The sequence below is a fragment of the Oncorhynchus nerka genome, linkage group LG2 (genome assembly GCF_034236695.1).
Source record: "Oncorhynchus nerka isolate Pitt River linkage group LG2, Oner_Uvic_2.0, whole genome shotgun sequence".
Classification (NCBI taxonomy): Eukaryota; Metazoa; Chordata; class Actinopteri; order Salmoniformes; family Salmonidae; genus Oncorhynchus; species Oncorhynchus nerka.
The window spans coordinates 23,063,191-23,078,223 of NC_088397.1; the positions used below are offsets into that span (position 1 = coordinate 23,063,191).

Genomic DNA, 15,033 nt, shown 5'->3' on the forward strand with positions numbered 1-15,033 from the left:
AGACCGACACACTCTCACCTCACTGTCAGAGGTAGGGAGACAGACACACTCTCACCTCACTGTCAGAGGTAGGGAGACGGACACACTCTCACCTCACTGTCAGAGGTAGGGAGACAGACACACTCTCACCTCACTGTCAGAGGTAGGGAGACGGACACACTCTCACCTCACGGAATGGGTCAGAGGTAGGGAGACAGACACACTCTCACCTCACTGTCAGAGGTAGGGAGACCGACACACTCTCACCTCACTGTCAGAGGTAGGGAGACAGACACACTCTCACCTCACTGTCAGAGGTAGGGAGACAGACACACTCTCACCTCACTGTCAGAGGTAGGGAGACAGACACACTCTCACCTCACTGTCAGAGGTAGGGAGACCGACACACTCTCACCTCACTGTCAGAGGTAGGGAGACGGACACACTCTCACCTCACGGAATGGGTCAGAGGTAGGGAGACAGACACACTCTCACCTCACTGTCAGAGGTAGGGAGACCGACACACTCTCACCTCACTGTCAGAGGTAGGGAGACACACACTCTCACCTCACTGTCAGAGGTAGGGAGACAGACACACTCTCACCTCACTGTCAGAGGTAGGGAGACAGACACACTCTCACCTCACTGTCAGAGGTAGGGAGACAGACACACTCTCACCTCACTGTCAGAGGTAGGGAGACCGACACACTCTCACCTCACTGTCAGAGGTAGGGAGACGGACACACTCTCACCTCACTGTCAGAGGTAGGGAGACGGACACACTCTCACCTCACTGTCAGAGGTAGGGAGACGGACACACTCTCACCTCACTGTCAGAGGTAGGGAGACAGACACACTCTCACCTCACTGTCCGGGTCAGAGGTAGGGAGACGGACACACTCTCACCTCACTGTCAGAGGTAGGGAGACAGACACACTCTCACCTCACTGTCCGGGTCAGAGGTAGGGAGACCGACACACTCTCACCTCACTGAATGAGTCAGAGATAGGGAGACAGACACACTCTCACCTCACTGTCCGGGTCAGAGGTAGGGAGGCAGACACACTCTCACCTCACTGAATGGGTCAGAGGTAGGGAGACCGACACACTCTCACCTCACTGAATGGGTCAGAGGTAGGGAGGCAGACACACTCTCACCTCACTGAATGGGTCAGAGGTAGGGAGGCAGACACACTCTCACCTCACTGAATGGGTCAGAGGTAGGGAGGCAGACACACTCTCACCTCACTGAATGGGTCAGAGGTAGGGAGGCAGACACACTCTCACCTCACTGAATGGGTCAGAGGTAGGGAGGCAGACACACTCTCACCTCACTGAATGGGTCAGAGGTAGGGAGGCAGACACACTCTCACCTCACTGAATGGGTCAGAGGTAGGGAGACAGACACACTCTCACCTCACTGAATGGGTCAGAGGTAGGGAGACAGACAGACATGCCAATACATACATTGACACTTCAATTTTGATCTCAAGTTTAACATTGTATACATTTCTGAGTTTTTTGATTACACTGATATTAAAGGTCAAAATCGAATTCTCTGTCTCTCTCTCTGTGTGTGTGTGTGTCGCTCGCCCTCTCAGCCAAGGAGTCTGATAGCTAACTTCCTGGCAGGTCCCCCCCCATTGGCCTCTCTTCATCTGGGGCGGGACGGCTCCTTGACCAATCACGGGCCGGTGGGTGTTAGCGACGGGGCGTCAGCCTTGCGCTCCCTCTCAGTCAGCAGCATGAGGGGCAGCTGTAGCTCCACCCATAGGTCAGCCGGACTCGCCTCTTCTGCAAGCAGAGCCATGGCGGGATCAAGGTAAAGCCCACACTCCTCCCACAACTAATCAAGCAATCTATCAACTAACCGTCAATCAACAAACTCTTTCTCTCCCCCAGTACTGATGCTCGAACTGCTAGTTCAGGCAGTAGTGTGTGGGAAGGTCAACTGACAAGTCTCGTCCTATCAGAATACGCCTCCACGGAGATGAGCATCCATGCACTCTATATACATGAGGTCTGTCTGTGTCTGGATGGGATGGTTTTAAACATTTTGCAATAAAGAGCATCAAAAGTAAATGCGTCTCTCCCCCTCCCCTCTCTCTCCCACTTCCTCTTCTCCCCTCCCTCCTTCCTCTCCCCTCGCTCCCTCTTCCCCTCCCCTCTCTCCCACTTCCCCTCTCCCCTCCCCTCTCTCTCCCACTTCCTCTTCTCCCCTCCCTCCTTCCTCTCCCCCTCGCTCCCTCTTCCCCTCCCCTCTCTCTCCCACTTCCCCTCTCCCCTCCCCTCTCTCCCCACTTCCTCTTCTCCCCTCCCTCCTTCCTCTCCCCTCGCTCCCTCTTCCCTCCCTCTCTCTCCCACTTCCCCTCTCCCCTCCCCTCTCTCTCCCACTTCCTCTTCTCCCCTCCCTCCTTCCTCTCCCCTCGCTCCCACTTCCCCTCTCCCCTCCCCTCTCTCTCCCACTTCCTCTTCTCCCTCCCTCCTTCCTCTCCCCTCTCTCCCTCTTCCCCTCCCCTCTCTCTCCCACTTCCCCTCTCCCCCTCCCCCTCTCTCTCCCACTTCTTCTTCTCCCCTCCCTCCTTCCTCTCCCCTCGCTCCCACTTCCCCTCTCCCCCTCCCCTCTCTCTCCCACTTCCTCTTCTCCCCTCCCTCCTTCCTCTCCCCTCTCTCCCTCTTCCCCTCCCCTCCCCTCTCTCTCCCACTTCCCCTCTCCCCCCCCCTCTCTCCCACTTCCTCTTCTCCCCTCCCTCCTTCCTCTCCCCTTGCTCCCACTTCTCCTCTCCCCCTCCCCTCTCTCTCCCTCTCCCCTCCCCTCTCTCTCCCACTTCCTCTTCTCCCCTCCCTCCTTCCTCTCCCCTCGCTCCCACTTCCTCTCTCCCCCTCCTCCTCCCTCTATGTAGCTCCATAAGCAGCAGTCTGGAGGGGAGTTGTCCCGGCACACCTGGCACAGGCAGGACAGTGACGACAGTAGTGACAGCGTCACCGAGGAGGGGGGTTCAGGGGGAGAAAACACTAACCCCCGAAAGCCCATCCCCCGCTCACACACCTTCCCTATCTCCACCCCCGGCCCTATCCCCAGCTCTAACTCGGGCCCTAACCCTGACCGAGGTACCACCCAGGGGCAGGAAGTGGCATCACTCCAGAGCAACAGCCAGCGTCGCTACGGGGGGAACACGGGTAACCATGACAACCATGAAAATGATACTCTCATTCCCTATGTAATTATATTGAAGATGACTGATATGGATCATACTGATATCACTCTGTGTGTGTGTGTGTCACTCCTCCAGACTCTGTCGGCCCGGGGGGCAGAGTGGTGAGGTCGGAGCATATGCCCATGGGGGGTTGGGCAGAGGAGGGACATGGAGGCCGACACCCCGACACTGTACCTGAGGAGCGCTCAGAGGACGACATGCCTCCCAACATACACAAGGTGTTTATAAAATCACACACACACAGGCCCTGTGTCAGTGTATGGGGTTCCATATCATTGTTTTCCTCTCTACTCAGGTGACGTAACTGACCAGAGAGACCCCCCCCCCCCCTTCACAAACACATCACACATCCTCATCCTACCAGAGAAGAACTTCCTGCTCATCTGTGAACTTTCGACCATGGCTTCACCTTTGACCCCAGATAGACAGACCTGTGGGATAGCAGCATGCCATGTTATTCACTCTGAGCTAGAGAAAAACAATCGAGTAACAGTGTGAAGATTTTTTCTTGACACCCTCTGTGGATGACACTTCAGCCAATCAAGTGGTGGTGGTTGATGACTTCATCATAACTGGCAGCATGGAAACCGTAGCATATTTATCGGCTTTTATAGTTGCCTCCTAGACACTAATCTAAGGTCAGCTTTATGGTTTGTCGCCGTAATGGTTACGGTTAGGATGTGTGGATCAGAGATCTGTGCCTAAGGGCAACTTCTATCCAGAGATGACTTTTTCTTCTTGGGTGTAAACTGCCATTAATGTACCTTTTTAAAGATAACATTTAGTAATGACAAGTTTCTTTTTTTAAAATTCTTTGTTTTTTCTCTTTGTGTTGCTTATATTTATTGTACTTACAGAGAAAAAGTGTGTGCGTGTGTGTGTGTGTTTGTGCGCGTGTGTGTGACATGACAGGAGAGCGGCCTTCCAACAAAGTATGACTGCACTGGCACAGTGAATCCTTTTGGGTTTGGGTGGTAGATTTGGTGATGGTGTTGTACAAAGACCCCCTAGACATGAAGCAGGCACTAAACCGATATACACCGTGTGCATAGACATACTGGTATGAATCAAATCAGGACGTCGGACTGTTCCAAGTATATCATCGAGGTGTAGATGGTTAATAAATAGGGATATACAAGAAACGCGTCATAGTTATTGATTTTGTGTCAAAGCAAACTTACCAGGCTGGTTGGAACGTGTAACTTCAGCCTCTTCGGTGCCATATGTATGCTCTTAAAGCGGCAATCCAATAGTTGAAATGATTATAAAGCATCACCCACCACTGTTTCAGTAAAAGGTTGAAGGATGGGGCTGGAGAAATGGAACCACACTCAAATTCATAGATGGAGCCGTGGATGCAAGGACTTACCATCCATTTATTTTTAACCATGTTTTGAGGCTATACAGTGTTTGTTTACTTTTACAAATGTGTATTTTGGCCTCTGATGAGGTATGACAGTGGAACTAAGCTCATTGGGCATTTCTACGTTTTTCTCTCCAAGAATCAATGGGTTTATATCCAAAATGGATGTAAGTCCAAAAATGGAAGTAGTAACTGCAGATTGCCCCTTTTAAGCACAACCGTCTCATAACTATACAGCAATGAATCTTCAATCAACACTAACAACTGGACAGATTAGTCAGCATCAGGCATCAACTGCATGTTTATTTCTGCCCAACTGTCTGGGGGAAAAAGAGAATGCACTTTAATGACTTTTGTTGAATCCAAAGCATGTCATTTATCAGTATATTGGTTTTGATCAGTTCATATTTGTATGACTTTATTTTAACCAGGGCTTGTGCCACCGTCAGAGAGTTGAGGTTGAGATGCATGGTGATTTACAGCTGTTTGTTTTTGCTGTTCACACCGACTCTGGGCTCACAAGTAGACTAGCCTGGTTCCAGATCTGTTTAAGTGCTGTATAACCGGCCCCCATATGGTCGACCATGCAGCACTAACAGATCTGGGACCAGGCGAAAGATGACAGATGCTTCCAATAGATACAGTCAGAGACTCTACAGCTGGGTATTAATTTCTAGATGGCAAAGGTCATTAGCGCTGCTCTCTTCATTGATTGATATATTCATGTAATTGAGTCGCCAGCCAGAGAGTCCAATCTGAATCAGACCCTGGATAAAAATAGAAGGCAGACGTGGAGGAATGGATCTGAATAATGTAAAGGGTCTCCTGGGACACAGTGGAACAAGTTTAACAACGAGGTAGTAGAATGCCTGAGCTGACACATATATAGCCTATCGGTTTTTGTTTTTATAGATTTTGCTGTAAATTGCCATTTTGTACAGTTGGAAATCATCAATAAAAATGTATTTATTTATGTAATTCAAGTTTTGTATGTACGAGGATACACATGGTATACACCGTCCAATGAAATGCTTACTTGTAATAAATAATAACATGTAAGAATATGAACATAAAGTAAATGGCTCAGTAGAATAGAATAAACATTTTAGCATAAGTATATGGCAGTTTTTTTGGGCGGGGGTTCAATGAAAACAGAAACTTTAGAAAGTGGGGGAAAACACCCCTCTCTATGTGGCAAAATGTATATGTTTTATTGTGGCATTTTTTTGTAATTGACTCTTAAAAGCTAAAGTCTATTGATCTTTTTTTAATTAAATGAATCAAAAATCGGAAAACAAAATGGCATTGCACATCTCACTATTAATATCCTCACAATAACCAGGTTTCCATCCAACCTTTTTATGCTAGTAAAGTACATACATGTAATGACAGGCCTGATTGAAACAACACTTTTCAGTTAACTTTCCAAATGTCGACAAAATAAAATATATTTTATATTTTTTGGTAAAATAAATTATGCAAAAAATGTCGGTGGAAATCTTTTAATTTGCAGTTATTGATATAATAGGCATGATATTTAAGTAAACTTGGAGTCACGCGATGAGATGTGTGGTCCTCCCACTACGACTCATTGGGCAGGCATAAAGTTTATTTAAATGACAGATTAAATCAATTATGATAAACTTCACAGGGTAGTGAAAAGTGCAAGGTGATGAGATTGATGCTCCTTTCTAAAATATTGAGGATCTTATTATGATGAGATGATAATCGATGCTTGGCTGCCGTGAGACAAATAAAAATAATCTTGCTCTTTTGTCCATAATAATAATATCATCATGTAATCATATAAACCAGGGATGGGAAACTTCAGTCCTTGAGGACCGATAGTGGTATCACACTTTCCCCCTTCCCTAGCACAGCTGATTCAACTAATTGCATTCTAAACTGAAGATCATGATTAGTTGATTATTGGAGTCAGGTGTGTTAGCTGGGGCTTAAGCAAAAGTGTGACACCAATCTATTTTTTTTATTTCACTTTTATTTAACCAGGTACCTAGCAAAGACTTATAGATGACCTGGAGTCAGTGGGTTTGGCGACGAATATGTAGCGAGGGCCAGCCGACGAGAGCATACAGGTTGCAGTGGTGAGTAGTATATGGGGCTTTGGTGACAAAATGGATGGCACTGTGATAGACTACATCCAATTTGCTGAGTAGAGTGTTGGAGCCTATTTTGTAAATGACATCGCCGAAGTCAAGAATCAGTAGGATAGTCAGCCTATGCTGTATTTAAGCCATTTTGACACAACTTTGGAAGCATGCTTGGGGTCATTGTCCATTTGGAAGACCCATTTGCGACCAAGTTTTAACTTCTTGACTGATGTCTTGAAATGTTGCTTCAATATATCCACATAATTCCCCATCCTCATGATGCCATCTATTTTTTGAAGTGCACCAGTCCCTCTTGCAGCAAAGCACCCCCACAACATGATGTTGCCACCCCCGTGCTTCACGGTTGGGATGGAGTTCTTCGACTTGCAAGCCACCCCCTTTTTCCTCCAAACATAACGATGGTCATTATGGCCAAACAGTTCTATCTTTGTTTCATCAGACCAGAGGACATTTCTCCAAAAATAGTCTGGCTTTTTTATGGCGTTTTTGGAGCAGTGGCTTCTTCCTTGCTCAGCAGCCATTTAGTTTATGTTGATATAGGACTCGTTTTACTGTGGATATAGATACTTTTGTACCTGTTTCCTCCAGCATCTTCACAAGCTGCTTTGCTGTTGTTTTTGGGATTGATTTGAACTTTTCGCACCAAAGTACGTTCATCTCTAGGAGACAGAACGCGTCTCCTTCCTGAGCGTTATGACGGCTGCGTGGTCCCATGGTGTTTATACTTGCATACTATTGTTTGTACAGATGAACGTGGTACCTTCAAGCATTTGGAAATTGCTCCCAAGGATGAACCAGACTTGTGGAGGTCTACAATTTATTTCCAGAGGTCTTGGCTGATTTCTTTTGATTTTCCCATGATGTCAAGCAAAGAGGCACTGAGTTTGAAGGTAGGCCTTGAAATACATTGAAATACATCCAATTGACTCAAATTATGTCAGTTAGCCTATCAGAAGCTTCTAAAGCCATGACATAATTTTCTGTAATTTTCCAAACTGTTTAAAGGCACAGTCAATTTAGTGTATGTCAACTTCTGACCCACTGCAATTGTGATACAGAGAATTATAAGTGAAATAATCTGTCTATAAACAATTGTTGGAAAAATTACTTGTTTCTTGCACAAAGTAGATGTCCTAATTGACTTACCAAACCTATAGTTTTTTAACAAGAAATGTGTGGAGTAGTTGAAAAACTAGTTTTCATGATTCCAACCTAAGTATGTCAACTTCCGACTTCAACTGTAGGTCTATAACAGTTTGGGTCTAGAGTGTCTCCCCCTTTGAAGAGGGGGATGACCGCGGCAGCTTTCCAATCTTTGGGGATTTCAGACGATACGAAAGAGACTGTCACGGCCGTTGAAAGAAGTAGACCAAAGTGCAGCATGGTGAGCGCACATATTCCTTTTTATTAGGATGACGCCGACAAAAACAATAACCAATACAAACACAACCATGACGCTTAAGGGCTATGTGCCATAAACAAAGTTAACTACCCACAAAGACAGGTGGGAAAAAGGGTTCCCAATCAGAGACAAAACAAAGAATTACAAAAACATAGAAAATAGAACATAGAATGCCCACCCCACATTACACCCTGGCCTAACCAAATAGAGAAATAAAACGTCTCTCTAAGGTCAGGGCGTGACAGAGATGTTTAACAGGCTAGTAATAGGGGTTGCAACAATTTCTGAGGATAATTTTAGAAAGAGAGGGTCCAGATTGTCTAGCCCATCTGATTTGTAGGGATCCAGATTTTGCAGCTCTTTCAGAACATCAGCTGTCTGGATTTGGGTGAAGGAGAAGTGGGGGACTTGGGCAAGTTTCTGGGGGGTGTGCGGGGGGTGCAGAGCTGTTGGCCGGGGTAGGGGTAGCTAGGGGAAAAGCATGGCAAGCCGTAGAAAAATGCTTATTGAAATGATCGATTATCGTAGATTTATCGGTGGTAACAGTGTTTCCTTGCCTCAGTGCAGTGGGCAGCTGGGAGGAGGTGCTCTTATTCTCCATGGACTTCATAGTGCCCCAAAAGGACTGGAGCTGCCCATCCCTGATGTAGTCCGCATATGATTCAAATAATCAAAGCTTGATGATGAGTTGGTTATATGAATCAGCAGTACCGTGAGTGGGGAGGCCCTAGGAAAGAGTTTGGGAAACTCTGCACACATGCCAATGCCAGAGTGTGAGAAAAACATCAGTAGAATTGAAAATGTAATGGAAGCCCATTTAACTTGTGTTTGTTATTTGGTACATGGCAATTTAACAGCAAAAGGTATTTTATGTGCACTATGTCATCACGCAGAACCTTTAATCTGCAACAAGTCAATATCATGTACTTTATGTGCACTATGTCACCACGCGGAACCTTTAATCTGCAACAAGTCAATATCATGTACTTTATGTGCACTATGTCATCACGCAGAACCTTTAATCTGCAACAAGTCAATATCATGTACTTTATGTGCACTATGTCACCACGCGGAACCTTTAATCTGCAACAAGTCAATATCATGTACTTTATGTGCACTATGTCATCACGCAGAACCTTTAATCTGCAACAAGTCAATATCATGTACTTTATGTGCACTATGTCATCACGCGGAACCTTTAATCTGCAACAAGTCAATATCATGTACTTTATGTGCACTATGTCATCACGCGGAACCTTTAATCTGCAACAAGTCAATATCATGGAAACACATCTCTGGTGGGAAAATGCTCATATTGTTTTTATGTGTGTTTTAGAATATTCACATGAAAATCTATCACCAAATTGGATGGAAACCTGTTTCATGATGAGGTTTTGAGGTACTTTGATGTCTTTTTATTTCCACCCTTCCTGTCCAAGTAATCCTAAAATATCTCAAATTGATTGGGTAACTCAAAGAAGTTACTTACAGATGTTTTGGAAATTATTTGGTAAATGCTAATATATACAGTAGGTACCATTGACTTGCATCGATTGTCTTGGGGGCATTTTGTCCCAAACATACTCACTTAAAATAAAATAAAAACTGATAAAAAAGATAATCTCTAATCAAGTGGATTAGTTATATTTAGGCTCCCCTACTGGTATATATAAAAAGGTATATCACTTTCCCTAAATGACAAAATATTTGATCAATGCAACCTCAAAACCGTTTTTTTGAGTGACTTAATAAAAGTTTAGATGAGACAGATGGCATTTTTAGTTGAGCAAGACTAGTGGCATCCAAGGAAAGGGTCGAACACTTTTGGGAGATATAAAGTGGTTTGTGTGAGAATTACAGGAGCGGGGCGTTTAACCCCAAGCCACCCACATACAAGGAAGGTACAATTTATAGTTCAATGTTTACAAGTGTTTTGGGGAAGGTGGGATTTGGGTGCAAGTGTTTAAATTGAACAGTATTTAGCAATCATAATAAAGTCTGATATCGATATAGTGTTTAGCGGTTAATCTATCGTCAACAATTTTCCCTTATTCACAAGTATCCCACAAAACAATTGACCAGTCAAGACTACACCACCAGGTGGCAGGCTACTCCCCTCAATAATGACTCCTGTCCTGTCCCACACATCAGTGTCAACATTGACTCCTGTCCCGCTAATCAAAGTACTAAAAGGAGGAGACAGTTCCAGTATTTATGTCCTTCATAATTTCTGAGAGTTTCAACCGTTGGATTTGATATATGATGGCAATTATACCTACAAGAGCCCGGATAGCTCAGTCGGTAGAGCATCAGACTTTTAATCTGAGGGTCCAGGGTTCAAGTCCCTGTTCGGGCGATAGCGTTTTCTCTCCAGGTGTTTTAGAATCGTATAACCAATCATAATAAGTAGTTCAATTATGCAAATCACCTGCCGTACAATTTTCAGAGAAGAGTGACCTCTGTTGAACAGGTAAGCTTGCAAAAGAGATGTGTGCACTGAAAAAAAACAAGATGTAATTGTCCTCTGTTCTGAAGTTTATACATTTGCATACTTTAAATTTGAAGTATATCCCGTACCAAGGTTTTTTTAAGGGGGTTCATGTCAGATGAACGACAGGTATGCAAGTAGGCCAATGGCTGACCTCGTATTGGGACTATGAAGCTATGCTCGCCTACAAATGTTTAAGCGATCTGCTATTACACACGGATAATAAGCGGATACATTACTAATAATATAGTAGCCAATACATTTTTTTATGTACAAGAAATTAATTAATCAACTGAGTTGCAGGCCTAGACAAGGACTCAGTCTTGAATGCAGGGGAAAAACAGCACAAAATGTGCACCATTTTGGGTCCCCAGGACCAGGATTGAGAACCACTGGCTGTATTGTTCTGCATATGGTGTTGCAACAATCTTCAAGTCAAAGTTTATTGGTCCATACACAGATTTGCAGATGTTATTTCAGGTGCAGCGAAATGCTTGTTTCTAGCTCCAACAGTTCAGTTTAACTTAGTAAAAAAACAATACACATGTAGTCCATAAAAAAATGAAGAAATATCAGGACGAGCCATGTCAGAGACCGGAATATAAATATACACAGTGTACAAAACATTAAGGACACCTTCCTCGTATTAAGTTGCAATTGGGTTGAGGTTCGGGTGATTGTGGAGGCCGGGTATTCACTCTCCTTCTTGGTCAAATAGCTTTGAGGTGTGCTTTGGGTCATTGTCCTGTTGAAAAACAAATGATAGTCCAACTAAGTGCAAACCAGATAGGATGACGTATCACTGCAGAATGCTGTGGTTGCCATGCTGGTTAAGTGTGCCTTGAATTCTAAATAAATAACTGACAGTGTCACCAGCAAAGCATCCTCACACCATCCCACCTCCTCCTCCGTGCTTCATGGTGGGAATCACACGATCAGAGATAATCCGTTCACCTAGTCTGTGTCTCACAAAGACATCGCGGTTGGAACCAAAAATGTCCAATTTGGATTTATCAGACCAAAGGACAGATTTCCAGGTGACTACGTCATGAAGCTGGTCGAGCTGGTCGAGTGTGCAAAGTTGTCAAGGCAAAAGGTGGCTACAAAAACAAGATGTAACTGACCAGCCAGACCAGGTAAGACTACACCACCAGGTGACAGGCCACTCCCACTCAAAACTGACTCCTGTCCTCCAGTCCCACCCATCTGCTGAGAGGAGTAGTTAATTCCAGTGTTTGGATTGGTTACAATTCTGACAAAAACAGACCATAGTTTCTAGCACTGACAATGTATAATAGCATTTCCCCTTGCATAGAATAGAGCCCGGATAGCTCAGTCGGTAGAGCATCAGACTTTTAATCTGAGGGTCCAGGGTTCAAGTCCCTGTTCGGGCGATACAATTTTCTCTCCAGGGGTGTTTGATTGATTCTTGTGTCCCCTCATTGATAGTAGTTCAATTATGCTAATCACGTGTCGTATAATTTTCAGAGGAGTGACGTCAGTTTAACAGGTAAGCTTGCGAAAGAGATTTGTGTACTGACAAAAATATTATGTAATTATTCTACGGCTCTAACGTTTTTACATTTGTTGCATACTTTACATTTGAAATGCATCCTGAAGCCTACCAAAGTTAGGTGTTGCTTGTCCGATATGCAAGTAGTTGGAGTAGGCCAAGTTGTAAAACGCCAACCTTGTGTTGGGCCTATGGATTGGAGTCGGCTATGCTCGGCTACAAGCTGTTATTAAACTATCTGGTATTACACACGGAAAATAAACCGATACATCACTAGTAATATAGTAGTAGTATTTTATTTATGTCCAAGAAATTAAAAGCCATTAAAGGAGTTGCAGGGCTATATGAGAATTCACAGCTGGCTTGTGCATATTTGCCACCTGGTAGTAAGAAAAAGGTGTTTTTGTAAAAGTAGGGGAGTATGTTTGTTTCTTTGAAATGGGTTCAGGGTCTCTTAGCTGTCCACGTGGATTCCATGTGTGCAGCCCAAAAAAAGCATGCATGGGCCAACTGTTTCTTGTTCTGAGTCTCATGAAAATGGACATTGGATTGTATGTAAAATATGTAGGCATATATTTATTTAGGCTCACATTCTGGTATTTTCAGAGATGTTTTTGGTTTATTACAGACAGTATTCTGTCTCCTTTTCTGCTCATATTAACAGTTTGGCCTTGGCGAGAGAAGTCGAGGCTGTGTTCTGCTCATATTGACAGTTTGGCCTTGGCGAGAGAAGTCGAGGCTGTGTTCTGCTCATATTGACAGTTTGGCCTTGGAGAGAGAAGTCGAGGCTGTGTTCTGCTCATATTGACAGTTTGGCCTTGGTGAGAGAAGTCGAGGCTGTGTTCTGCTCATATTGACAGTTTGGCCTTGGAGAGAGAAGTCGAGGCTGTGTTCTGCTCATATTGACAGTTTGGCCTTGGCGAGAGAAGTCGAGGCTGTGTTCTGCTCATATTGACAGTTTGGCCTTGGCGAGAGAAGTCGAGGCTGTGTTCTGCTCATATTGACAGATTGGCCTTGGCGAGAGAAGTCGAGGCTGTGTTCTGCTCATATTGACAGTTTGGCCGTGGCGAGAGAAGTCGAGGCTGTGTTCTGCTCATATTGACAGTTTGGCCTTGGAGAGAGAAGTCGAGGCTGTGTTCTGCTCATATTGACAGTTTGGCCTTGGAGAGAGAAGTCGAGGCTGTGTTCTGCTCATATTGACAGTTTGGCCTTGGAGAGAGAAGTCGAGGCTGTGTTCTGCTCATATTGACAGTTTGGCCTTGGCGAGAGAAGTCGAGGCTGTGTTCTGCTCATATTGACAGTTTGGCCTTGGAGAGAGAAGTCGAGGCTGTGTTCTGCTTATATTGACAGTTTGGCCCTTGGCGAGAGAAGTCGAGGCTGTGTTCTGCTCATATTGACAGTTTGGCCTTGGAGAGAGAAGTCGAGGCTGTGTTCTGTTCTGCATTAGCAACTCTCACTCAAGCCAGTATAAATGGTAAGCCATGCGATTTATATGTTTTGTGGCCCACCACTGCACCATTATTTTCCATTGTATTGACCCTCCATTGTCTATCCCATAGAGAATTGTAGAGGGCTCTAGTGCCCAAAAGCCAGTTTTAGCATGGGTGGTGCCATTGAGACTTACATCATTTTGAAGTAGTCAACTGGGTGGGGCTTCCTATGGGTTAAGGAAGGATCACATAATTCCATTTGGGTCATTCGGAAGGGATAATCCAATTAGTTATACTCGTGAGCAAACATTCCATAACTGCAGGTGGCAGTAAAATGCCAACCACGACTTTATACATATTCAAATGGCACACTCCAGGTGGCAGTATGCAAATGAACCCTTTTTAGTTTGTTTACCAGCTCATAGAAGTAATAGAATAAGAAAATGGATTACTTCAAAATGGAGATGGCCGCAATGGCGCTGCCGGCCCAGAAAGCCAAATTCCATAGAAGGCCACATAGAGAAGTCAGATTTGAAAATTCAGAATAATAACACTTTAGTCATCACCTTTGTGAACAAACCATCCATTGAATTATTAAAATAATTGTCGCTGAGGCCAAATGTTTTTCCCCCCGTCACTTTCAGCCAAAGATATGAACTCTTTTTTTATATTCATCCAGTGTCTGCTATGTTTTTGGTTGACGTGATGATGCGATGTTGGTCTGTATAAACCGGATGCAACCCAGATATAAACGGCGCTGCCCTGTATTGTGCAATTCCAGTCCTCTGGGGCTTGACAGTGCTGTCACAGTTTTGACCCAGCCCCAGCTAACACACCTGACTCTAATAATCACCTAATCATGATCTTCAGTTTAGAATGCAATTTCATTAAACAGCTGTGTTTACTTTGGATGGAGAAAAAGTGTGACACCAATCAGGCCCCGAGGACTGGAGTTGGCCAGCCCCAATGATGAGTCCTCTATCATTCTCTATGGTCTATCCTTGCTGCGCTTCTGTGTTACCACTGGGGGCTACTGCAAGTTTACTTGAATGGGAGTGGAACGTCCGTTTTAGAAGGGCTATACAGTGTTATGTTTAGGGTGTTTTAACAACCTTGTTAGCTTAGTAAAATGAACGTGAACAGTACTGTACGAACAGAAGCAGTTAAAAATCATGTTATTTAGGCATGGTCTTCAGGCCTCGTTGGCGCAGTAGGCAGCGCGTCAGTCTCATAATCTGAAGGTCGTGAGTTCGAGCCTCACACGGGGCAGACATATTTTGTTGTAATTTTACGGTTGAGATGCGATTTTTATACAATTTACAATATTCTATTTTGAATCATGTTTATGGAGAATCATCACAATGTGTGTGCCTCTGTGTTTGACAGTGGTAGAGTAGTTGAAACTGGGATCCAGTGGAGGCTACCATGGGAGGAGCCAATGGAATGGCATCAAACACGTAGAAACCATGTGTTTGATACCATTCCACTGATTCCGCTCCAGCCATTAC

At 44.7% G+C, this 15,033-nt stretch overlaps 1 protein-coding gene and 2 non-coding genes across 4 annotated transcripts in view; all 3 read left to right on the forward strand.

The window, feature by feature from the left end:
* Positions 1 to 5,538, forward strand: part of LOC115119405 (autophagy-related protein 9A-like) — an 11,724-nt gene extending 6,186 nt beyond the window's left edge. For both annotated transcript variants that reach the window (XM_065024748.1, XM_065024742.1), the window contains exons 16-20: positions 1,581 to 1,801; positions 1,882 to 1,999; positions 2,883 to 3,159; positions 3,273 to 3,415; positions 3,493 to 5,538. In XM_065024748.1, coding sequence (XP_064880820.1) covers positions 1,581 to 1,801; positions 1,882 to 1,999; positions 2,883 to 3,159; positions 3,273 to 3,415; positions 3,493 to 3,501 — 768 coding nt within the window. In that variant the 3' untranslated portion in view covers positions 3,502 to 5,538. The remainder of the gene's footprint in view (positions 1 to 1,580; positions 1,802 to 1,881; positions 2,000 to 2,882; positions 3,160 to 3,272; positions 3,416 to 3,492) is intronic.
* Positions 5,539 to 10,377: 4,839 nt separating this feature from the next.
* trnak-uuu (transfer RNA lysine (anticodon UUU)) lies at positions 10,378 to 10,450 on the forward strand. The gene has a single exon. It is a non-coding gene; the product is annotated as a tRNA-Lys (tRNA).
* A 1,453-nt stretch (positions 10,451 to 11,903) lies between these two features.
* trnak-uuu (transfer RNA lysine (anticodon UUU)) lies at positions 11,904 to 11,976 on the forward strand. Its single transcript has one exon. It is a non-coding gene; the product is annotated as a tRNA-Lys (tRNA).
* Positions 11,977 to 15,033: the final 3,057 nt, after the last annotated feature.